The sequence below is a fragment of the Podarcis erhardii genome, assembly GCF_964252035.2.
Source record: "Podarcis erhardii genome assembly, chromosome: 1".
NCBI lineage: Eukaryota > Metazoa > Chordata > Lepidosauria > Squamata > Lacertidae > Podarcis > Podarcis erhardii.
This window is the reverse complement of record NC_138497.1, coordinates 95,388,639-95,413,681: the sequence shown is the minus strand read 5'-3', so window position 1 is coordinate 95,413,681 and position 25,043 is coordinate 95,388,639. Positions and strand designations below refer to the sequence as shown.

Below are 25,043 nucleotides of genomic sequence, written 5' to 3'. Positions count from 1 at the left end.
TCTTCCAATACTTCGCCAAAAGGATTCTTGCTGCTGTTGTTGCATACATAAAAAAGGTCCTATCTTTCTTTGGTACCAATTGGCCGACCATGCCCAGGAGAAAAGCCTCCGGTTTCTTTACAAATGTCCACTTAAGGATTTTCTTAATTTCGTTATAGATCATTTCCCAGTAGGCCTTAATCTTTGGGCAGGTCCACCAAAGGTGATAAAAAGTTCCTTCACATTCATTACACTTCCAACAATTGTTATTGGGCAAATGATATATCTTTGCAAGCTTGACTGGGGTCATGTACCACCTATAGATCATTTTCATTATGTTCTCTTTCAGGGCACTGCATGCCGTAAATTTAATACCTGTGGTCCATAACTGCTCCCAGTCAGCAAACATAATATCATGACCAATATCCTGTGCCCACTTAATCATAGCTGATTTAACCGTTTCATCCTGTGTATTCCATTTTAGCAGCAGATTATACATTCTAGACAAATTCTTAGTATTGGGTTCTAGCAATTCTGTTTCTAACTTTGACCTCTCCTTCTGAAATCCTAGTTTTCTGTCCTGCTTAAAAGTTTCATTGATCTGGAAATAATGTAACCAATCTCGGACTTTAGGTTTCAATTTCTCGAAACTCTGTAGTTTCAACTTTTCACCATCATATTCTATAATTTCACAATATTTTGGCCAATCTGTATCCATGTTCAGTCTTTTTACCGCCTTGGCTTCCATTGGTGACAACCACCTAGGGGTTTTACTTTCAAACAAATCTTTATATCGATTCCATACATTATACAATGCTTTCCTAACAATATGGTTTTTAAAATTTCTATGTACCTTTACCTTATCGTACCATAAATATGCATGCCAACCAAAGTTATTATCATAACCTTCCAGGTCTAGAATGTCTGTATTCTCAAGAAGTAGCCATGGTTTCAGCCAGCAGAAAGCTGCTGCTTCATAGTAAAGTTTTAAGTCCGGCAGGGCAAAGCCCCCTCTATCCTTTGCATCAGTTAGAATCTTAAATTTTATTCTGGGTTTTTTGCCCTGCCAGACAAATTTAGATATGTCTTTCTGCCACTTCTTGAAACAGTCCATCTTATCTAGGATTTGCAATGTCTGGAACAGAAACAACAATCTCGGCAATACATTCATCTTGATAACAGCAATTCGGCCTAACAAGGAAAGTCTCAATCTTGACCATATATCAAAATCTTTCTTCACTTCAGCCCAACATTTCTCATAATTATCTTTAAATAGGTTCACATTCTTAGATGTTAAATTCACCCCCAGATATTTTACCTTTTTAGTAATTTCCAAACCAGTTTCTCTTTGAAAACTGTCTTTTTCCCCCACCGTAAGATTTTTTTCCTCTTCTGTGATGTTTTTTCCCAGTGGGAGAAGCCTGTTTCAACCTAAATTCTTTCTCATGGAGGTTTTGCTTCATTTCATGTGTGCAAGGCAACATTCAAACATGTGGCCCTTTAAGAGCTGAGGGAAATCTCTTTTGTAAACCTGTAACAACCTTTCTGGCCTCCTTGCTTTGTATCTAAGCAAACAACACAGTGTTGCAGGTGAGTTCTAAACAAGACTGTAGAAAGAAGTTTTTAAAAATAAATAAAAAGAAGGCGGGGGACCATTTCAAAGTATTCATAGTAGTAACTAAGTACCAGACAGGAAAGTTAAAAAGTTGAAAATACCCATTTTCTGGAACTACCAATAAACTCTACTAGAAAATAGAGGCTCCTGATGTTCTCAGAAGTGACTGTTAATGCCAAAAAGGGGCAGGCAGCCCTTGCATGTCACTCAGAGTGCATGTAGAAAAGTTGGTGCAAAAGGAGTCATGAGAGAGTACTGCTAACCACAACCACCTTTCTAGAAAAGTAGGGCAGCAAATGTGCAAAGAACCAGGGTTGGAGTAATGGTTAGAACATTAGACTAAGATTCAGGAAGACGTGGGTTCAAATCCCGCCCACCCCACTGCCATGAAGCTCATTGGGTAACCTTGGAACAGCCCCTATCTCTCAGCCTAGCCTATCTTGCAGGGTTCTTGTGAGGCAAAATGCAGGGCTGTATACACACATGTCATCCTAAGCTCGTTTGGAGAAGGGTGGGATGTGCATTTAAACAATAATAGTTTAAAATAAAAATACATCCGTTCCAGTATAAACTTGGTGATTTTGTGCAATAATTAATTCGGCCACTTGCCCAGCCAGGTTTCATTTCTGTTTATTTAACTTTCAGCATTTTATTAGTGTTGTGGTTTGGTAGTCATTTCATTAAAGAACATTTTCATATACAGCTCTATGCTATATTTGTAATGACTAAACCGCTTCTGACACAACGGAACACCGTGACAGAAGCCAGAGAGCACGGAAACGCCATTTACCTTCCCGCCGCAGTGATATCTATTTATCTACTTGCACTGGCATGCTTTCGAACTGCTAGGTAAGCAGGAGCTGGGACAGAGCAACAGAAGCTTCCCCCGTCACAGGGATTTGAACCGCTGACCACCTGATCTGGCAAGCCCAAGAGGCTCAGTGGTTTAGACTACAGAGCCACCCACATCCCTTGCTGGCCACATGACCCGGAAAGCTGTCTGTGGACAAATGCCAGCTCCCTCGGCCTGAAAGCAAGATGAGCGCCACAACCCCAGAGTCTCCTTCGACTGCACTTAATCGTCCAGGGGTACTTTACCTTATATTTGTAATGAATAATAATAATAAAAACCTTCAGCAACAATGTGACCACTGCAGTCAGCAAACCCGTATAGATCCAAAAACAAAACATCCTGAACATGGCCATCTCAGGAGCACAGCTGAGCCCAACTGGCTGTTGTCAGTGGGAGCTCAGTGCACATGCATTGTTTCTTCCATTGTATCATGACAGCAGCACAAGGAAGTAGGTTTGGTTAAAAGATAGTGACTGGCTCAAAGTCACCCAGTGAGCTTCACATCTGAGTGGAGATTTGAACCCGGCATCCCCTGTTCAAGTCCAATACACTGATTACTACACCACACCTGCTCAATGACAACAACAACAACAACAACAATAATTTATTATTTATACTCTGCCTATCTGGGTGGTTTCCCCAGCCACTCTGGGCAGCTCCCAACAGAGTAATAAGAAGAAGAAGAGAAAGAAAGAAAGCAATAGAACATTAAAAACTTCCCTTACAGCTAGCTCCACAACCCTCTATGCTGTTTCCTGTCCCCATTCTCCACCTAAATTCATCTCACATTCTCTTCTCTAATTCCGTTCACCTCCTTCATGGCCTGCAGCCTTGTGTGTCTTTGGAGAGAGATTCTAAAATTATTGCAAAGTCTTTGTTTCCAAAGTAGACTAAATAAGGCATAGTGAGTGCAAGTGTGCTTAATTATCATAGTGATAATGATAGGCTTGACTTTGGATATTTATCTTTAGCATTGCCTCTTGTGAAACACAGCTTCAGAAAATAATTCGCAATGCAAATTTCTGGAAACAATTAGACTTCCAATCCCATTTCTGTGAACTTGTGTGTGTGTGAATATATATTCACATGGTGGGGGGAGGGAAGGAAGTGCTTGACTCCCTTGCCACAAAAACTGTAAATTTGCATTATTTGTTAGGCTAAAATCATGGTTGATCATCAAAAGTGCTTAGGGATTGGGTAATGGTAGCAAACAGCAACAGGAGATGTAAGTAGTAAATGTCATCTCTTATTAATGGGAAAGAATTAACTTTGTTTACTGGCGGTTGTTTGGCATAGGCGCTGGGCAAGTTTCCAGAGGCCTGACAGGTAGGATTTAAGGTTAATTAAGCCTTGGTTACTTGATTGCCTATCATGGGTAGGGGCTTCTGGCATGCTAAATTCAATCAACCATCCACTGGTCATGTTATGTCATGCATCTAGAATGGTGAGGTCCATTTCCACAAATCTCTGGCTCTGCCTAATAAGTGCTATCTGACCAAAGAGGCTTCTACCCCCCCCAAAAAAAAACTATTGATTGCTGAGTGGGCCCATATTGATTCATAGCCTGCCTTAGTTACCTTTACAAACAAAGACTCCAAGGGACAGAGTACAATTTCTAGGTTTTCTTGATCATCACAACAACCCTGTGAAGTTTCAAATAGGTGAACAATTCAAAAACTTAAAATTGTAGTAATATATATTAGCTGCTTACTCTTTTAAATCAGTGGAGGTTTTTATTGTAATCTCTTATTCTGCTGCTTTTTATTGATGGCTCTGATTTTTTTAGGGTTTTTAAAATTTGCTATTAGTTTTATTTGTTGTAATGCTTTAAATGAATAAAATTGGCAGTATTAAAAGCAACTGGTCCCAATAAAACCAATATTGTTTTTTTAAAAAGAAAGGCAATCAGCAAGCAATTTTTTTTTCCAAACAGGTATCTTTTAACTTGCCATTCATCTTTGAAAGGACAACAGAGGAAGAGGCTGCACCCACCTCTTGCAGAGAAATAGGAAGATAAACTAGCCTCAGTGAAGGATATAATTTGTAGCCGGTCCTCATCATTAGTGCATCTCAAATTCTGGGGAGGATCACGTAGATTACATGAGTCTTTGCCAAGCTGGTGCCCTCCAGATGTTTTTGACTATAACTTCCATCAGCCAAAGCCAGCACAGTTATGTCGGCTGTGGTGTTGATGAGAGTTGTGGTCAAAAGCATTTAGAGGTCACCAGCTTGGCAAAAGTCTGGGCTAAAAGGAATGCAGAAACAAAATAAAATCAGAGAGCAGCAGCAACGGCAATGGTTTAAAAGATTAATGGATATATTTCATGGCATAGTTAATCTCATAATTGGCCCTGATTGCTATGCTAGGTTCTTCTGTGGCAAATCTTTGTGGAATCATAACATTCTTGGCATGATGGCGGAAGCCATTGTGGTGGGTCTGCAAGTCAACAAGAGCCTCTTTTAAGACCTTTCCTGTATGCTCATTGACCACAGTGCCCTGTTACGCTAGCAGGACTTAGTGTGATAGCTTCTGCTAGCACAACAACAAAGTTGAATCTGGCCCATTGGCAGTGATGGTATCAAATGTGAACACCTGTTATGCATAGACAAGCAAACAAATCTCTGGCAATTATTATCAAAACAACCTTTAACATTTTCAGACTTTCCAAAGAAAGAGTTCTTAAAAAAAAAACTATTATCGCCAGGTATTTGAGTAGTTAATGGAATTTGAGAGGTATTTTGCTGGTCAGTAAATGCATATTTACCGTAAATGTACACAAGAAATGCTTATGACCCTTACACAACCATATTCCACAATTAAACTGCAACAGCAATTATTGTGCTGTCTGGGAGAAGCATCACATTTTCTGAACTGGAAAATAAAGTCTTTTGACTGCTTGGAAAAATGAGACTTCCTTGAAGCAGTCTGTATGGAAACTGTTTGCTACAAATAAAAGACAAATATGTGGGAAAAAAGGTCTTAAAGAGCCCTTAGATAATCAGCCATTAGCTTTTCATAGTTGTGAGTGAAGAGCCAGGGCTTCCTGCACTGCGGTCAAAAAAGGCTGTTGCTATTTGTGGTGTCTATTGGGATATTGGGAATCTTGCAGATGGCCATGATGTTACTCTGCCTACTTTATAGCATCTATAGTCTTAAGAACCTGATTCAGCTAAGCCCTTGCGATTCAATCCCAAGGGGATTCAGTTATGCTCTTAGTGTCTTAGTGTTAAATACATGCTTAAGTAGAATGCTGAGTCAAACTCCTTGACTTTTATCTGCTCTACAAAAATAACTATATTTATACACAGTTGGTTATGTAATATGCCTTCTGGGCTGGATGCTGTGCTCCAGCAACAGAACATATGATCTATACTAGGGTTTCAGTGTTGGAGCAAAAGGGTTGTTTGTCCTTTTGCTTAGACACCAAGAACTGGTTCTGTCTCCTGCATTAGGTAAAGGTAGGCAAAGGACCCCTGGATGGTTAAATCCAGTCAGAGGCAACTATGGGGTGCAGCACTCATTTCGCTTTCCAGGTCAAGGGAGCCAGCGTTTGTCTAGACAGCTTTCCGGGTCATGTGGCCAGCATGACTAAACCGCTTCTGGTGCAATGGAACACCGTGATGGAAGCCAGAGCGCATGGAAATGCTGTTTACCTTCCCGCCGCAGCAGTACCTATTTATCTACTTGCACTGGCGTGCTTTTGAACTGCTAGGTTGGCAGAAGCTGGGACAGAGCAACAGAAGTTCACCCCATCCCACAGATTTGAACTGCTGACCTTCCAATCGGCAAGCCAAGAGGCTCAGTGGTTTACACCACTGCGCCACTCGCACCCCTATGGCAATGGTGCCATGGTGGCAGCAATTGACTCTGCTCAGTTAAAGCCCATGTACAGTATTTCCCCATGGATTTGCTCCATGCTGGTTTTATTGGGCAAGAACAGGACACACAAGCCTCTCCCAGACTGGAGAGCTGCCCTATAGGATATAACACAATCAACATGGACTTTTAGAAGAATGGGAAAGCCCTTCACTAAATACAACACAGCTGTACAAGAACGTAGGCTTAAAGTTACACTATCAAATTCTAATGTAATTATATTCTTTATTACGAAATGGATTCATGCAGGTCATTCCATTATTGCACTGGAGGAGTAACTGCATTCAGAAAATCCTGCAAACTGCGTTTTTTATTATAGCAAATAAAGGCATCATATTAACTCACATGCTGGCTTCTTCCAGTTCTCAAGCTTGGCAAACAGAGATCTTTAAGGTACAGGCTCTTCGCAATCATGTATTATTTTTAAATATCTCTCCTGTAGCTATGGGGGCAAGGGAGGTAGCTATGCACAATGTATCATGTGTGGCAATTGTGTTGGACTTCCTCCTAGATGTTGTAGCCTAGCTTTGGAAGCCCCTGCTGTCCCAGAAAGAGAAATTGGAACAGCACATTTTCTTGCCCTGAAGCACAAAATACGTATCAGGCAAATCACATTCCCAATTTTTGGCACTCTCAAGACATGTAGGTGGCTGCCTCCCTCCCACTCTCATGCTGCAATCTTATGCAGAGTACACTTGCCTGGGAGTACACCCTACGGAGCACAGAGGGACTTACTTCCAAAGATACATGCAAAGGATCATACCGTCAGTTTCTTAACTTTCAAAAGAGATTGACAGGAGCCTTTGCCTTACTGTTAATTTTGCCTTGCATACTGCTGGTTGTGATGCCAGTAAAAGGTACCATGACTGACACTCACCTTCGTAAATTTGTCTTGCTAGATATTACTGCTGCTGCTACTGCTATATCGGAGGTGTGCTTAACCTGTCCTGGAAACTGGGCAGTTAGTGTTGCCTCTCCAGCACTCATGAATCCGTTACCAGCTGAAATCAGACAGGCACTGAGTGTGGTGTTGTGTAGACACCTGCTAAAGACATTTCTGTTTGGGAAGGCTTTCCCTGAGGTGCAACTCAGTCGTTTACTGAAGATCAATTTTATAATTGAGGAAATGTTTCATGTTTTTTTAAGGGTTTGCATGGGTGGCTTTATTGGTCTAGAATTCGTAGAATTTGGATTTTTTCTACGAATTCTAGACCAATAAAGCCACCCATGCAAACCCTTAAAAAAAACATGAAACATTTCCTCAATTATAAAATCCAAATTCATGGAGAAAAAATATTGATTGTTGGAGTTTATGCACCAAATGAGGGGAAGGCTGAATTCTTCAAGAAGTTGCATGAGACTTTAATGGACTTTTTGGACTTTAAAATTATAATGATGGGTGACATGAATGGAGTCGTCTCTACAAATATGGATAAGGCCCAAAGACAAACAATATCTAATGATGGAAGATTACCAAAGACTTTTTTTGACCTGACTGACACTATGGATCTGATTGATATTTGGAGAACTAGGAACCCTCTGGAAAGGGAGGGGACCTTCTTCTCTGAAGCAAAAATGACATGGACTAGAATTGATCAAATATGGATTTCTAGTAATCTGGCATCAAAGGTTAAAAAAACAGAAATCTGCCCAAAGACCTGCTCTGACCACAATGCTGTCAAGATGGAAATGAAACTGACAACAGCTGGAACCTTTAGATGGAGAATGAATGACACCCTCTTTGGAGATGAGGAAATTTGCAAAAAGGCCCAAAAAACACTTAAAGACTACTTCGAGATCAATTTGAGATCAGACACAGAAAAAAGAATCATTTGGGACGCAAGTAAAGCCGTGATGCGTGGCTTCCTAATACAACAGAATTCAATAAAGAGGAAAAAACAGAATGAGAAGAAAGAGAAAATTTGGAATCTAATAAAAGAAGGGGAGAAGAAACTGAGATCTAAGCCTAAATCCCAGGAGATATTAAGAGAAATAAAATTCTATCAAACACAATATATGGAATTGATGAACCAGGAAATAGAATGGAAAATTAAACAAATGAGACAAAAGACTTTTGAGTCTGCAGATAAATGTGGGAAGCTACTGTCTTGGCAACTGAAAAAGAGACAAAAACTGAATACAGTGACATCACTCGAAGTAGATGGGAAGTCTATTAATAAACCAAATGAGATAAGTAATTGTTTTCAAAGTTTCTTTAAGAAATTATACAAACAAGGGCCAAAAAATGAACAGGAGATAGAAGAATTTATTGGAAAATACGGACTATCAAAAATCTCTGAAAACAACAGAAGGAGTTTAAATGAGAAAATTACAGATCAAGAAATAGAGAGTGCCATCCAGGATATGAAGCTGGGAAAATCACCAGGACCAGATGGACTAACTGCGAGATATTATAAAGTATTGAAGGATTGGTTAATACAACCACTGAAAGAAGTCTGCAATCAAATTTTGGAGGGGAAAAAGGCTCCCGAATCGTGGAAGGAAGCATTCATCTCACTTATACCAAAGACAGAAACTGAGAAACATCAAGTTAAGAATTACCGCCCTATATCACTTTTGAATGTGGATTATAAAATTTTTGCAGACATTCTAGCAAAAAGATTCAAAAAAGTTCTGTTAGAGGAGATTCACAGGGACCAAACAGGCTTTCTACCAGGCAGGCAATTGTCAGACAATGTGAGGAATATTATAGATATTCTAGAACTTTTGGAAACTGACATAAATAGAAAAGCTGTTTTGATTTTTGTGGATGCAGAGAAAGCCTTTGACAATATTTGTTGGAGCTTTATGAAGAGGAATCTCCAAGGAATGGGGGTAGGCAAGAACTTTGAAAATGGTATAAGTGCAATTTATTCTGAGCAAAAGGCCAAACTTATTGTAAATGGTATGGTTATGGATGAAATTCCAATAGAGAAAGGGACACGACAGGGATGCCCAATTTCCCCTCTATTGTTTATATCGGTACTGGAGGTTTTCCTTAATATGATTAGAAGAGACCAGCTGGTTAAAGGTATACAGGTCGGAACTAAACATTACAAGCTAAGAGCATTTGCAGATGACTTAGTTTTGACATTACAACAGCCAGAAACTAGTACAAAAAGAGTTCTGGAACTTATTGAAATATTTGGTCAGGTAGCAGGTTTTAAATTGAATAAACACAAGACAAAGGTGTTGGAAAAAAATCTTACGGTGGGGGAAAAAGACAGTTTTCAAAGAGAAACTGGTTTGGAAATTACTAAAAAGGTAAAATATCTGGGGGTGAATTTAACATCTAAGAATGTGAACCTATTTAAAGATAACTATGAGAAATGCTGGGCTGAAGTGAAGAAAGATTTCGATATATGGTCAAGATTGAGACTTTCCTTGTTAGGCCGAATTGCTGTAATTAAGATGAATGTATTGCCGAGATTGTTGTTTTTGTTCCAGACATTGCAAATTTTAGATAAGATGGACTGTTTCAAGAAGTGGCAGAAAGATATATCTAAATTTGTCTGGCAGGGCAAAAAACCCAGAATTAAATTTAAGATTTTGACTGATGCAAAGGATAGAGGGGGCTTTGCCCTGCCGGACTTAAAACTTTATTATGAAGCAGCAGCTTTTTGCTGGCTGAAACCATGGCTACTTCTTGAGAATACAGACATTCTGGACCTGGAAGGTTATGATAATAGTTTTGGTTGGCATGCATATTTATGGTATGACAAGGTAAAGGTACATAGAAATTTTAAAAATCATATTATTAGGAAAGCATTGTATAATGTATGGAATCGATATAAAGATTTGTTTGAAAGTAAAACCCCCAGGTGGCTGTCACCAATGGAAGCTAAGGCGGTAAAAAGATTGAACATGGATACAGACTGGCCAAAATATTGTGAAATTATAGAATATGATGGTGAAAAGTTGAAACTACAGAGTTTTGAGAAATTGAAACCTAAAGTCCGAGATTGGTTACATTACTACCAGATTAATGAAACTTTTAAGCAGGACAGAAAACTAGGATTTCAGAAGGAGAGGTCAAAGTTAGAAACAGAATTGCTAGAACCCAATACTAAGAATTTGTCTAGAATGTATAATCTGCTGCTAAAATGGAACACACAAGATGAAACGGTTAAATCAGCCATGATTAAGTGGGCACAAGATATTGGTCATGATATTATGTTTGCTGACTGGGAGCAGTTATGGACCACAGGTATTAAATTTACGGCATGTAGTGCCCTGAAAGAGAACATAATGAAAATGATCTATAGGTGGTACATGACCCCAGTCAAGCTTGCAAAGATATATCATTTGCCCAATAACAATTGCTGGAAGTGTAATGAATGTGAAGGAACCTTTTATCACCTTTGGTGGACCTGCCCAAAGATTAAGGCCTACTGGGAAATGATCTATAATGAAATTAAGAAAATCCTTAAGTGGACATTTGTAAAGAAACCGGAGGCCTTTCTCCTGGGCATGGTCGGCCAATTGGTACCAAAGAAAGATAGGACCTTTTTTATGTACGCAACAACAGCAGCAAGAATCCTTTTGGCGAAGTATTGGAAGACTAAAGAATTACCTACTCTGGAAGAATGGCAGACCAAGGTGACTGAATTTATGGGACTGGCAGAGATGACCGGCAGAATCCGTGACCAGAGGAAAGAGACAGTGGAGGAGGACTGGAAAAAATTTAAAATCTATCTTAAAAATTGTTGTAAAATTTCGGAATGTTAAGATGTCAGGGGATTGGACACTAAGAATTACAGCTATAAATCGAAATTTATAAAGCAGAAACTCTTTTTAAAGAGAATTAAATATAAAAATGGGATGAAGAATTGCTAAAAATTTTGAAATTTGGATGCAGTGAAGGGGAGGTTTGGGGAAGTCGCATTATGTTTGTTTGTTTTTTGTTTATGTTGTAAAATCAATAAAAATTATTATTAAAAAAAAAAAATAGAATTCGTAGAATTGATTTTGTTCTTACAAGTTCGTGTTCCTGTGTTTTAATTCTGTTTAACAGTGTGCTCCACTTTGATGGGTTTGTGCCATGAAATGGTCTCTACATTTTTATAATAGTAATAATAATAATAATATCCCAGCTTTCTTACAAGGAGCTCGGTGTGGCATCCTTGTTTCTCCCCTTCCCTATTTTATGCTCACAGCAATACTGTGAAGTAGCGTAGACTGAGAGATGGTAAGTGGCCCAAGGTCACCCACTGAGGTTCATGGCTGTGTGGGGATTTGAACCCTGGCCTCTCACATCCTAGTCCAATGCTCTAAACATGACAACACAGTGGCTCTACTTTTCCTCTACGCTGGTGGTGGTGCTGAGATATATATGATTTCTGCTTAGCATCTTTGCTGCGTTAACTGCAAATTGTACGCAGATGGGTCAGGTTTATTAACTTTCTTTCTGGATGGAGAGGCTCTTGGGATATCTTGTGGAGCTAGAGACAAAAAAAGAGTCTTTGATTAAAAGGTCTCTTTCTTACCAAAATCTGTTCACTTCACAGCAGGGATGTGACACCTGCTCAGTTCTTCTGAGAGAAGCCTCTCCAGATCTGAGGAAGGAATTAAATGACTTTGTTTCCCTCATAATGAAGCAGCTGCAGGAAGTTTTTGGGGGCCCACTTTTTAAAAAGAAAAATTGGTTAAAACTGACGTTTATTTCAGGTGCCGATGTTCTCCTTATTTTCCTATCTTCCTTTAATGATGACTAATTGCACAGTCCTGAGACCAAATAAATATGTATAGAACTGAGTAATTAATATAGTGCCCACATTTATACCAGATGTGTTGAAAAATTAAAATGTAAATTTTAAAATGACATGATTAAATGAGAGCATATCCACTTATCTGCAGCCTTTTAAAAAGAATAATAAAGCAGTGCACATTTTATTTCCTTCTGACCAGTGCCCTGACATTAAAGGAACTCTCTGTCAGGAGTAGAATTAAGTAGGGCTGCTTGCAAACTGGTAAATCAATTTCACCACCTCTTTGACTTGAAGAGGAGTAGAAATTGCTGTCCTTGGGATATGGGTTAGGAATTCAGCATACTTTTCAACCAGCAGTACGGCTGCCTCTCAAACTGGCAACACTGGATGAGACCTGTTCCTGGTTGCATTGAGGCTGAAGTTATTTCCACTGCTCTTAAGAATAAGTGCCAATTATGGGAAGGAGAAACAAGAGCAGTGTACGTATGTATGACCAATCCCAGATAAACATTACATGTGAATCAGCAGAATAAGGTTTTGGACCACCAATGATGCATACTTTAGCTCTTACCAGCCATTCTGCTAGACCACACTGTTTCTTAAACAATCATCTTACAACTTGGCTTAATCGCCTTGAGCTCATGATAGCGCAGTATTTAAAACAAGGGAGTTTGTTTAATCCACCTTTAATTACAGAGGCCATGCCTGTTCATCTCCTTTAAAGCACCTTGGCTTGGCTTACATTTTTCAACCATTGAATTGCCAGTGTTTGCGCAAGCCACATCATCCATCAATTTGCCCTGTGAAAAACAAAACAAAAACCTGCTTCTCTCAAAACTTTGCAAACACATCTTTCTTCCATTTCTGAATGGCACTTAATTACAGAATATAAATGCCAAGCTATGAAAGAGAGCAGAGCAGTTTGCTTCTCCTTAGGGAGAACGTAACTGTGCTTTTGAAGTGCTGTGGGCCCATTGTGAGAGAAGTCGCCAGGGAAAAAAACCTACCTTGACGTGTTGAATATTAATATATCTTTATTTCACTCGCTCAGAAATGCATTTCTCTTTGTTTTGAGACAGGTATGAAGAACTTGTGGGCCCTCCAGATGTTGTAGGACTATAGCTTCTGTCACCATCCCAGACCACTGGCCATGCTCAATGGGGTACATCAACATCTGGAGGATCTCAAATTCTTCACCTTTGCTTTAAGACTACTTCTTAATTACAATGCAGCTCAAACGAATAAATAACCCAAGTGACCTTTCATAGCCTGACTCAAGCTTTGTCTACTCCTGTGTTCCTTCAAAGGCAAAAACTTAACATGTGTCTGCAACTGCACTATTCTCACCTGTATGTTGGGCAGAGCAATAGAAAATATGTCAATCAACCCTCTTATGGTAGCTACCTCACTCTTGTGACTGCTACCTCAAGGCTTATTTGCATCAGAGCAGCAAAATGCACTGGTCCATCTTATCCATATGTTCATGAGTGTGAGAACTTTCCTAAATATTTATTCCAGAGTAAAACACATAGATTAAGGTAGGGCTGAGTGAAGCCTAAAGATGCCAAGAAAACAATGTGTTGGAGGATGGAAGAGATTCTTCCCAAGCCTGAATATGTGAACAAAAAAAAAGGTGGTTAAAATTAATTCAGGCTAAGCTAATCTACTCGAAGCAATTATGATAATATGGCATAAGGCTGCATTTCTAACCCCAGCTGTTTATCTTGAGTCCTGAAATATAGACATACATTCACTTTCTAGTTAGGAATAAGAGACCACCCATTTACAGATTTCCTGTTAAGCTCTAAAATGTTATTTGTTTTGTTTGTTTGCAAAATTATATCCCACCCTTCACTGTCAAACCAAACGGCATGAAACCAATCAATAAACATTGAAACATGCACTTCGCTACATAAATCATTCCATCTGTCAGCATACTACTAGAGAAGCCAGGGCTCCTAAATCAGAAGGTCTGGAGAAAAGGGTGGACTTCCAGCTGGCCCCAAAAGGTGGCCAATGGTGGTGCCAGCTAGACTTCAGGGGAAAAAGAGATTCTGCAACTGGTCCCAGAAGAAATTCCACAACTTTCATACAAAGTGGGATGAAAGGAAGGCGCCATTTTCAGCCGGGTATCTGATGCGACTTTGTGTTTTGTTTGCTTTAGCTTATCGTGATGCCGGAGGGTGACATGGCCAAGCCACTCCTCGGCCGACAAAATGTGGAAAGTAATGCAAGCCTCATCGCAGCCACTGGTAACACAACGGTGGGGATCCTGGGCAGTGGTGACTTTGCACGCTCCTTGTCTATGCGCCTGGTGTGCTCAGGTTTCAAAGTGGTGATTGGAAGCCGGAACCCAAAGCGCAATGCCACCCTCTTTCCATCAGCAGCTGAAGTAACTTTCCAGGCAGATGCTATAAAGAAAACAGATATTATCTTTGTGGCGGTTTTCAGAGAACATTACACCACACTTTGCGACCTCAGCGATGAGCTGTCTGGCAAAATCCTGGTGGATGTCAGCAACAACGATGAAATCAACCATCACAAAGAATCAAATGCTGAGTATTTGGCGTCACTTTTCCCATCATGCACTGTTGTCAAAGGATTTAACGTCATCTCAGCGTGGACGTTACAGTCAGGCCCAAGGGACGGGAATAAGCAGGTACTGTTCTGATATATCGGTTGTGTGTATACATCCAGACCTGTCACACTTGGAGAGAAAGAAATTATGGTGGGAGAGAGGGAGAAAACATGGCTAAAAATGCAGTTACAATACATTTTTTCTCATACCTGTGATCAGGGCTCTTTGCAGTTTGGAGATGTACAAACAGCACACAGCCTGCTGCCTTGTATACACCTCAGCAAAAACCCCAAACTCTCAGCTTCCTTTAAAGTAAAACACTAAATTCTGGGCCTCAGAGTTGCGAGAGCCATGATTTTTATGCAAATGGATTGATTATCTGATTGAGTCAAACAGAATTAATTCAAACAATCAATTAAGCTGTCTTTATAATCTAGTGACAGCCCTTGCAAAACAAAAACCCCCCAAAAGCCACCCTCTCTGGTGTTCAGGTTCTCTAGGAGTCTAGGTCATAGCCTACAACTTCCCTCAAAATTCAAGAAACTTGGGAAGAGGAAGTACATAGGAGTCAACAGAGACAAAGGTGTACACATGAAATGCTCAGGTGTGTCCATATTATTGCTTTGTATGGCACTCGCCATGCCATCGCTCGTCGTCCTTCCCTTGAAGCCCGTACCTGTGCTCCTGGTCTCTGCTTGCCAGTCGCTGCCATCACATGTCCTCTGTTTCCTGCAGGTCTTCATATGCTCCAACAACCAAGAAGCCAAGCGTGCCATTGCTGAAATTGCTCACATGCTGGGGTTCACCCCGGTGGACATGGGCTCCTTGTGCTCAGCTCGTGAGATTGAGAATATTCCGCTGCGGCTTCTCCCTGCCTGGAAGATCCCCGTCTTCTTGGCCCTGGGTCTCTTTCTCTGCTTCTACACATACAACTTCATCCGGCAAGTTTTGCACCCTTACATCCGGGAGCAAAAGAACAAGTTTTACAAGATCCCTGTGGAGGTCGTCAACACCACGTTGCCTTGCGTCGCCTACGTCATGCTATCCCTCGTCTACCTGCCTGGAGTGCTGGCGGCCATTTTCCAGCTCTACCGCTGCACCAAGTATAGGCGGTTCCCTGACTGGCTTGACCAGTGGCTGCAGCACAGGAAGCAGATAGGGCTGCTAAGCTTTTTCTGTGCAGCTCTACACGCTGTGTACAGCTTGTGCCTACCCATGCGGCGGTCCCATCGTTACTCGTTGCTCAGAGATGCTGTCAGTCAGGTACTGTACTTCTGATTCTTTGGAATGCTGGTACGTGGTCTGTTCTGTCTACAAATGATGTGGGTGTAAAATAAATGCTGGTGTTCTACCAAAAAATCTGTAGCTTGTCCCTAAGATCAGCCCCCATACCTGAGGACTGGAAAGTGGTCAATTTAGCACCATTTAAATACATAAAAAAGCAATTTGGGGCAGAGAAGATTTTGGGAAATTACAGGACAGGTAGCTTAATATCTGAACCAGGAAAAGGGATGGAAAGCATTATTAAAGCTAAATTACCAAGCACATAGTCTTGCATAGTTTCTGCAAAGTTGAGTCTTGTCTCGAGTGTGTCAAATAAGTATATGGATAAGGGTAATCCAGCAGACACTGTGTACTTGAACTTTCAAACAGCTTTTCATTCTGCCCCCTCACCAAAGTCACTTTATGGTCCTTTTATGGATCAGTAACTGGCTAAAGAACAGGAAGCAGAGAGTAGGACTAAACTGACAGTTAAGACAGTGGAGGGATTTAAGTAGTCAGTACTGGGACCAGTGCTTTTAACTTGTTCACAAATGATCTAGAGTTGTTGTTGTTGTTTCTACCCCATCCATCTGGCTGGGTTTCCCCAGCCACTCTGGGCGGCTTTCAACAGAACATTAAAAACAGAATAAAACTTCAAACATTAAAAACTTCCCTAAACAGGGCTGCCTTCAGATGTCTTCTAAAAGTCAGATACTTGTTTATTTCCTTGACATCTGATGGGAGGGCGTTCCACGTGGTGGGCGCCACTACCGAGAAGACCCTCTCCCTGGTTAGAGATGATTAGTAAGGTGGCCAAGTTTGCTGATGACACCAAATTGTTTAGGCTGGGTAAGAACAAAACAGGTTTGCAAGGAGCTGCAGAAAGATATTTCCAAACAGGGCAAATGAGCAGTAAAATTGGCAAGTGCAATTCAACGTAAACAAGTGTAAAGTGATGCAGGTTCGAGGAGAAAACCATAACTTCACATGTACACTAATGGGGTTCTGAGCTAGATACGCCCGACCATCGTGATCTTGGGATCACGATGGATAGCTTGATGAAAATGCCAACCCCACTGTGTGTACCAGCTGTGAAAAAGGCAAATTCCCTCATTAGGAAAATAAGCTGCCATTATCATAGTGTGTTATACAAATCTATGCTGCGGCTGCACTTGTAATACTGTCTATAGTTCTGGTCTCCACACCTCCAAAAGGATAAAGTGGTACCTCAGGTTAAGTACTTAATTCGTTCCAGAGGTCCGTTCTTAACCTGAAACTGTTCTTAACGTGAAGCACCACTTTAGCTAATGGGGTCAGCTGCTGCTGCTGTGCCGCCGCCGCGCGATTTCTGTTCTCATCCTGAAGCAAAGTTCTTAACCTGAAGCACTATTTCTGGGTTAGCGGAGTATGTAACCTGAAGCATATGTAACCTGAAGTACCACTGTATTGTACAGCTGGGGGGGTGGGGAAGGTACAGAAAAGGACAATTAAAATTATCAAGGGCCTGGAGCGACTCTCCTTTGGAGTAAAGGTTGGAATGTTTGCGGCTTTTTCATTTTGGGAGGGAAAGGCAAGAAAGGGTGGACGTGGCAGAGGTGTATAAAACCATACCTGATGTGAGGAAAGTGGACACTCTCTCTCTCTCTTAAACTATGGAATTCATTATCACAAGGTGTAGAAATGGCCACCAATTTAGACGGCTTAAAAAGAGAATTAGACAGATCAAAGATAAGGCTACCAGTGACAATGAATCACGCTGACTGCATACTACCCCCCCCCCCGTATCAGAGACTGTCTGCCTCTTAAGTAGCAGTTGCTGGAGATCACAAATTGGAGAGTGCTGTTGTCGCCAATGTCCTGCTTATGGGGCTTCTCATGAACAGCTGATGGACCACTCCGGAAAACAGGATGCTGGATGAAACGGGCCTTTTGTCTAATAGCAGAGATCTTCTTACATTCCCCAAAGCATTGCATGGGAGTTTCAATGCAGCTAGTGGAAATATATTCCACATTAGCAGTCTTAGACTCACAGCCTAAGAAATACTGATGAATTCAAGATGCCGCAATGAGTTGGCACTTTTCAGGTTTTTTTATTCCTGCTAATATTATCTGAGCCTCCTTCGCGATCACCTTGCTGTATTCGGTGCAAGGGATGCAGTCCCCCAACAGCCTCTTAATTCCAGCTGCATTTATTTCTCTTCTGTGATTCTTGTAAATAAATCCCTTGCAAGCCGTTGATGCCCATTTCCCTCTTTTCTTGCGTTGTTTCTTTCTCCCCCCCCCCCCCCGAGCAACATCCTTGCTTCATGAATCGCATTGATTTTAATGGAATAAATGGCTGGGTCTAAGTGTCAGTCTCTGTAATATAGTACAAATCCCATTTCTTTTTTTCCATTAGCCTGAACGCTTCTCTCCTAAATGCACTTAAACCAAATCCCATTAAGCCCTGAGCAGTCAAGTATTCAGAGAGCGACACTTGTGGACTTAGCTCGAAACTGGAGCTGATTTCACATATTAATTGCAGCCTTCGATGGCAAAGCATGGTCTGTTCATGGAGGTGCCAAGTTATTGGCAAGCCCTGCAGAGGTCAGTGAGAAATTGTGGCTGATACAACAGAGGTGTTGGCTATTTGACATTCTCTGGTCCAAGAGGTGGGAAGAGTCTTCTGTGAACAGGGCTGCACTCTTCTGGAAGGAGCAGGTCTGTAGCTTCAGTGTACTCCTGGAGTCACTGGAGGACCTCAGTGGCTAGGAATGCCTGTTTCCAGTTACCTGGCTGCTGCGTTTTGGACCAGCTGAAGTTTCCTAGTTGACCAGCTACAGCCCTTTGGAACAGAAGCGAAGCCGCTATAACTTCCAGCTTGAATTGTTGCAACATGCTGCAAGTGGGGCTGGCCTTGAAAACAACTAGGAAACTTCAGCTGGTCCAAAACGCAGCAGCCAGGTTACGGGATTGGCTTCCATTTAGAACACACATAAACCCCTATATCCTTTGAAATGTGTTGTGGACGGGGGGGGGGGGTTGTTTTTATTAAGTATTTTGTGTTCTTTTGTATTTTAATGTTGTGAACTGCCCTGTGATCTTCGGATGAACTTAATTTAATTGTTTAATAAATAAAATAAAATAAAATAAAATAAATAAATAAATAAATAAATAAATAAATAAAATAAATGTCCAAACCCAATTCCAAAGAGCAATTGACAACACGGAGCAATGGATCCAAACTACAAGAAAGAAGATTCCACCTAAACATTAGGAAGAACTTCCTGACAGTAAGAGCTGTTCGACAGTGGAATTTGCTGCCAAGGAGTGTGGTGGAGTCTCCTTCTTTGGAGGTCTTTAAGCAGAGGCTTGACAACCATATGTCAGGAGTGCTCTGATGGGTGTTTCCTGCTTGGCAGGGGGTTGGACTCGATGGCCCTTGTGGTCTCTTCCAACTCTATGATTCTATGAATTCGGTCCCCAAAATGTCTGAAAGGCTACCTCCTTTCTCAGAGACCCCCTCAAGTGTTAAGATCAGATTACCTTCTTGATAATTCCACCATCCTCGGTAGTGTGGCAGCACAGGAGAGGGTATTCTTTGTGGCAGTTGCAAAATATAACTTGTAAATAATGATGATGGCAATGGATGAAATATAAGGTTGCTGGATGGACAACATTGGTGCAAACTCATTTTGTCCAGGAGTGGAGGCAGGGTGCACCAGCAGCAGATAGAGGCCAATGGCAGAATTAAATGCCTAGACTGGAATGGGAGTCAGCCATGTGCTGGTGCAGAAGAATTTAATCATTGCCACCTTTGACAGAAGGGCCACCAGGCTGCTGCTGTTAAAGAAAAGAAACCCCGTGAAAATGCTTCATGGGTATGGAGCAAACTCTGTGTATCTTTTAAACCCTCTTTTGTTACTCATACACACCTTTCCTCTTGTTCCTTCAGGTGGAGAAGAAAACAGATCCATGGGTAGAGGAGGAAGTCTGGCGGATGGAGATGTATATCTCTTTTGGCATCATGGCCTTGGGCTTGCTGTCCTTGCTTGCCATAACCTCACTTCCTTCCATCTCCAACTCTCTCAACTGGAGGGAATTCAGTTTCATTCAGGTAAGTGCTGCAATTCAAGGGTTTTTAGAGAGGGAGGGAGGAAGACAGTTCTCAGGGCCAAACCAGACACAACAAGGCTGTTGTTCACATAAAAAAAAGTGTATCTGAAGAAGTGTGCATGCACACGAAAGCTCATACCAAGAACTGACTTAGTTGGTCTTTAAGGTGCTACTGGAAGGAATTTGTTTTGTTCACATAAAAAGTAAGGGATGTTTTTCTAATCTCATTCCAGTGCAGGGTGGCTGGGAAAAACTTTCCTTTTTTTGTTTTCACCGTAAAACAAGTAAAAGTAATGAAAGTAGTTCAGAAGATTGAAAAGAAGGGTCAAGAGCTGTTTTAGCCATGCCCAACATTAAAGCATTTGAACAGCCCCTTGGTTTCTCAAGCCATTTGCCGCTGCTGTTTGAGAAGTACAAGCCCTAAGTTCCTTTGGTGCACAGGATGAGTGTTGGGGTTCTCTGGACCCCAGACAGTTCTGCAGCATAGATTTGACACTTAAGAACTGATTTGCGGCTGCCACCCCATATTAAATATAGAAAAGATCAGCACAAAATACGTTCAATACTAGTTCAAATCCATTTATTTTTTTTCCTTTTCATTTCGTCATTTGCTATTTGTTTCTCTACAATTGCATTACCCTAACAGAGGACTTTGTTGTTCCTCTGCCCCCCAGTGGTGAAAGTTTGTGTTTGTGTGTGTAAAAACTAGTTTAGAAGATCTCTACTAGGACATGCATGTTGTAAAACAACATCAATAATTTATTTTCCATGCATGTGTATTAGGATACAGTCCACTGCACACTTGCTTAATAATAAGCCCTACTGAATCCAATGGCCATTTACTTCTGACCAAATATCCATAGGATTGTGCTGCTCTTTATTTTAAAGGAAGCCATTGGACTAAGACAATGGTCTGGATACTGAATTGCCCTTCCATAAACAGAAGGGACTCCCAAATCAACAATTCTTCCTGTTAGAAGAAAGAGGTTAGGGGTTGGAGAGAGGGGAGAAGCCATTTACGTACATCAATTCCCCTGCAGCCCCCAGCACATACCCCAAGCTGTTCTGGAGCGTCCCCTCTATACTCTGGAGTGGATTTGCAGAGGACATACAGTGGGAACCTGCAAAAAAATCACCGCCGCCAGCAGCAGGATCTCATGGGCAGAGTTCCACTCTCAGGAACTTAGGATCCATGCCAATGACTCATCAGAAGCAAATCACTGGAAAGTATCCTGCTCCAGTCATTGTATCTATTTTAGGCTGAATTTTAGCTGCCTGAGTTTTGCTCATTTATAAGAAAAGAAAGGCTTGTGTTACAGTTGTTCCATACCTATAGTTAGAGTGGTTTGTGTTAAAACTGCTTCACTGTGGTGGTGGTTGCATAAAGGGAGCTGTAAACTTTTACAAATCATTACTTAAAATTGACCTGATTACTTGGCAATGGACCTGATTACTTTGTGCCAGACTTTGACCAGGAATGTAAATGCGAGGACAGCTCATCTGATCAGGCCAATCCGCTGTGAGAGTCTGGGAATTTGAAAAGAGTAGCTTCATTCTGCCCAAGTAAAATGCCCTAGAACAGGGGTCAGCAAACTTTTTCAGCAGGGGGCCGGTTCACTGTCCCTCAGACCTTGTGGAGGGCCGGACTATATTGGGGGGGGGGTTAATGAATGAATTCCTATGCCCCACAAATAACCCAGAGATGCATTTAAAATAAAAAGGCACATTCTACTAATGTAAAAACATGCTGATTCCTGGACCATCCACGGGCCGGAATTAGAAGGCGATTGGGCCAAATCTGGCCCCTGGGCCTTAGTTTGCCTACCCATGCCCTAGAAGCTCATATATTCCCATCAACAGAATCTGGCCTAATAATAATAACAACAACAACAAAAATGTCAACATTACCCATTTTAGCTCCTATCCCACTCAAATTAGTTATAACTACATCACATTGAAATCAACAGCTTAGCAGTTTGGTTAGGAGGAGGTAAATCAGGGCCATTCGGGTGTGGTGGCTTTGTCCAGTTGGCTGCTCAGGATGCCAGGAGCCCCAAAGAACCCACATGCACCTTGTTGGAGGTCCCAATAGATACGCCTGTTTCAAATACTAGGTCATCCACCCACCCACCCTCTCCATCATGCTATCATTCCTATTCATTTTCTCTTTCCAATCTCTTGTTCTTTTTGGATTTGCCCGCCCCCCTCATTCTCCAAGTCTGTGTCCCTTATTGTGACAAAGCTAAAGTATACCTAATTGACATAAGCACATATTGCCTATATGCCTCCATTTCCCCCTCCATCTGCTTTCCCTTATTTTAGCATTCAGGGACCTGTCATGCTTGCTCTATTGACGCACCATTCACATGGCTACTAATAATAATTTTCATTGGTTTCGGACCTAATTAAAACTTACTTGACCTGGATGGAGGGCCGCCTTTGGGGATAAGGCGCATTTCAAAGCTGCTGCTCAGGTGCATCCCAACCCTGTGCTTACTCAGAAGTAAATCCCACTGAGGAAAGTGGGACTTGCAGCCAAGGAATTGTGTACTGTATTGGACTGTAGCATTGGGTAGGATACAGCTACATACAAAGGATAAGCAGCGCTTGGGGAAACAAGAGTACCCAACTCCAGCCACTTCACTGAAAACAATGTTGATCAATGTTTTTTAAAGTTGTATGTATTTTGTGTTTTTCTCTTTTTTTCTCTTTTTCTTTTCTTTTCTTCTCTTTTCTGTTTTTTCTTTTTCATTTTGTCTTTTGTACGTTTGTGAAATATATTTATGTCAAAATTTAATAAATAAAAAAAGAAAAAGAAAAAGAAAACAATGTTGTTGTTGTTCTTCTGCTCCCCTTTTCAGTCCTCCCTTGGCTTTGTCGCTCTGGTGATCAGCACTCTGCACACCCTGACTTACGGCTGGACCAGGGCCTTTGATGAAAGCCAGTACAAGTTCTACCTGCCTCCCACCTTTACTCTCACGCTGCTGGTACCGTGTGCTGTGATCCTGGCCAAACTCTTCTTCCAGCTCCCTTGTATGAACCAAAGACTGCGGCGCATCAGGAACGGGTGGGAGAGGGGCAGGTATGTCAAGTTCACCTTGCCCAGAGCATCGGGGGAATTTTCGAGTGGAGAAACCAGCAGCACTGTGTGATCCAGCATATCTCTCTCTCTCTTCCATCATGACAAGTTTTCAAAGAGCACTATGGAGATTCTGGGGGTTTCTTAATATAGTTTTTGTTTGTTTTTTGAAGCTTGTAAGTTTGGTATTATTGAATGGTGGTGATAATTATCATCTTATTTCAGGCACTTAAGGAAGGAATGTTACCAGTGTTTTAGAATATACTGGTAATTCTGGGGGTGGGGAGAGTGGTTGCCTTAAATCTTTTGGGGGGTGTTTGATGCGGCAGGGGAGAGACGTTACTGCGATGTAAGCCAGATATATTGGTATTTGGAATATATTGGTAATTATGTAAGGTAGGGGTGGCCAACATGGTGCCCCTCCCAGAAGTTTTAGACTACAACTTCCATCAGTCCTGACTATTGCCTAGCCTGTCACTGATAGGACTTGCAGTCCACAACACACAGAGGGGCCCATGTTGGCTAACCCTGACGTAGGGGGTGCAGAATGGTTGCCTTAAAACCTCAGTGCACAATTTTAGTTGCACAGTTTAATGATGCATAGGAAAATAGAATCACTCTGCTGATGCATTCAACAAAGGGGTGGGACACAGCATTTTCTGCGCACCTGGCAAATGGTTTCTGTCTTCTTCTTTTAAGCCAACATTCCTGCATGATCACACAGAGCACACAATCAGTCCACCCGTAAACCAAAGTGGCAACTCTGGAAGGGCCTATTCTCCGATAACAAACGGTGTAAAAAAAAAATACTCTAGGTCAGATTGGAAGTACGTGTTAAGTTTATTACACGGCTGCCATTAAAACAGCAACCACATGTTTATAAATCCCTCCTCCCCTTCTGTATACAAACTACCTGTGCCCCAATGCCACAGCCTGTGCATTTGCCCACCCGACATGATGGTCTGAAGCTGACGGGACAAAACCAAAAAGTGTCATCGGTTGTTGCAGAGGAAGAACTAAGCGTGAAACTGCCACACATTTAAATGCAGTTCCAGCCTCACTTTTCCTTTGCATGGGCCAAATTCACACATTACTACTTATGTATTTATTACATTTATATAACACCTTTCTGCCAAGGAGCCCAAGTCAATTTATGATTTTTTAAATATTGAACAAATAAATGATGCAAAATGTAAAGTTGGCCCTGACTGAGCTGGTGGGGGAGGAGGGAATAGGTCCGACTGGAGCAAACCAAACCATGATGTTGTCTTTGCCTGCTTGCCTCTCTCTTCTCCTTCCCACACAACTGGTGTCCATTGACTGGAGCAGGCCACTATGTCATCCATGCAGCAATTGCTCAAGTCTCTTTGGCAGCTTTGAATAAGTGAAACGGCAGGTGTGCCAGTGATCGTTTTAGCATGTCAACAAATTAGGTAAAGTGAGCTTAAGAGGAACCAGGCTGCAAACTGAGCACATGCTGGCCCTCAACACGAATTCCCTCAAGATGTCTTGCAAACAAATGGTGCAAAAGTTGGAAAGCAACCTCCATTCCCAAGAGGGAGTAACAAGAAGCTGGTAGCTCTCCAGAAACATGGAACAGTTGATTCTAAGCAGAGCCTGTTGCCCTATGAAACGTCCTCCTGTGTCCTCATCTGCAGCATGTCGGTCTCCCCATCCACCTCGCCCTCCAGCCACTTCAGGTGACACACAGAGAAAGATCTCCTGGAATGGATCGCAAAGTTTGTAGTGGCTGGCGAGGAATCTCTTCAGTCCAAGGGTTACACTCCCTTATGAGGAAACCTTTGGGGGCTGTGTGCCAGTGGTGGGTCTGGCCATAGGCAAAAGTGGGCCAAGCAATGGATGCAACGCCTTGTGCCTTGGTATTGTAGACCATGTTCCAGCCAGGCAGAAGCACTTAAGGAGGGCTCTGAGCAGGGCTGGTCAAGGGCTGAACAGGGTGGTCTGAAGGCTGCACTTGGCCCCTGCAGTCGTGGTT

General features: G+C 41.7%; 1 protein-coding gene across 3 annotated transcripts in view; it reads left to right on the top strand.

Annotated features, from left to right (window-relative positions):
* Positions 1–24,244, top strand: part of STEAP3 (STEAP3 metalloreductase) — a 30,324-nt gene extending 6,080 nt beyond the window's left edge. For 2 of the 3 annotated variants that reach the window (XM_081872496.1, XM_081872497.1), the window contains exons 2-5: positions 14,197–14,691; positions 15,346–15,873; positions 19,808–19,969; positions 22,830–24,244. In XM_081872496.1, coding sequence (XP_081728622.1) covers positions 14,206–14,691; positions 15,346–15,873; positions 19,808–19,969; positions 22,830–23,120 — 1,467 coding nt within the window. In that variant the 5' untranslated portion in view covers positions 14,197–14,205 and the 3' untranslated portion in view covers positions 23,121–24,244. Of the gene's footprint in view, positions 1–11,846; positions 11,992–14,196; positions 14,692–15,345; positions 15,874–19,807; positions 19,970–22,829 lie in introns of those variants that run through there. The other variant, XM_081872498.1, reaches the window with a different exon arrangement.
* Positions 24,245–25,043: the final 799 nt, after the last annotated feature.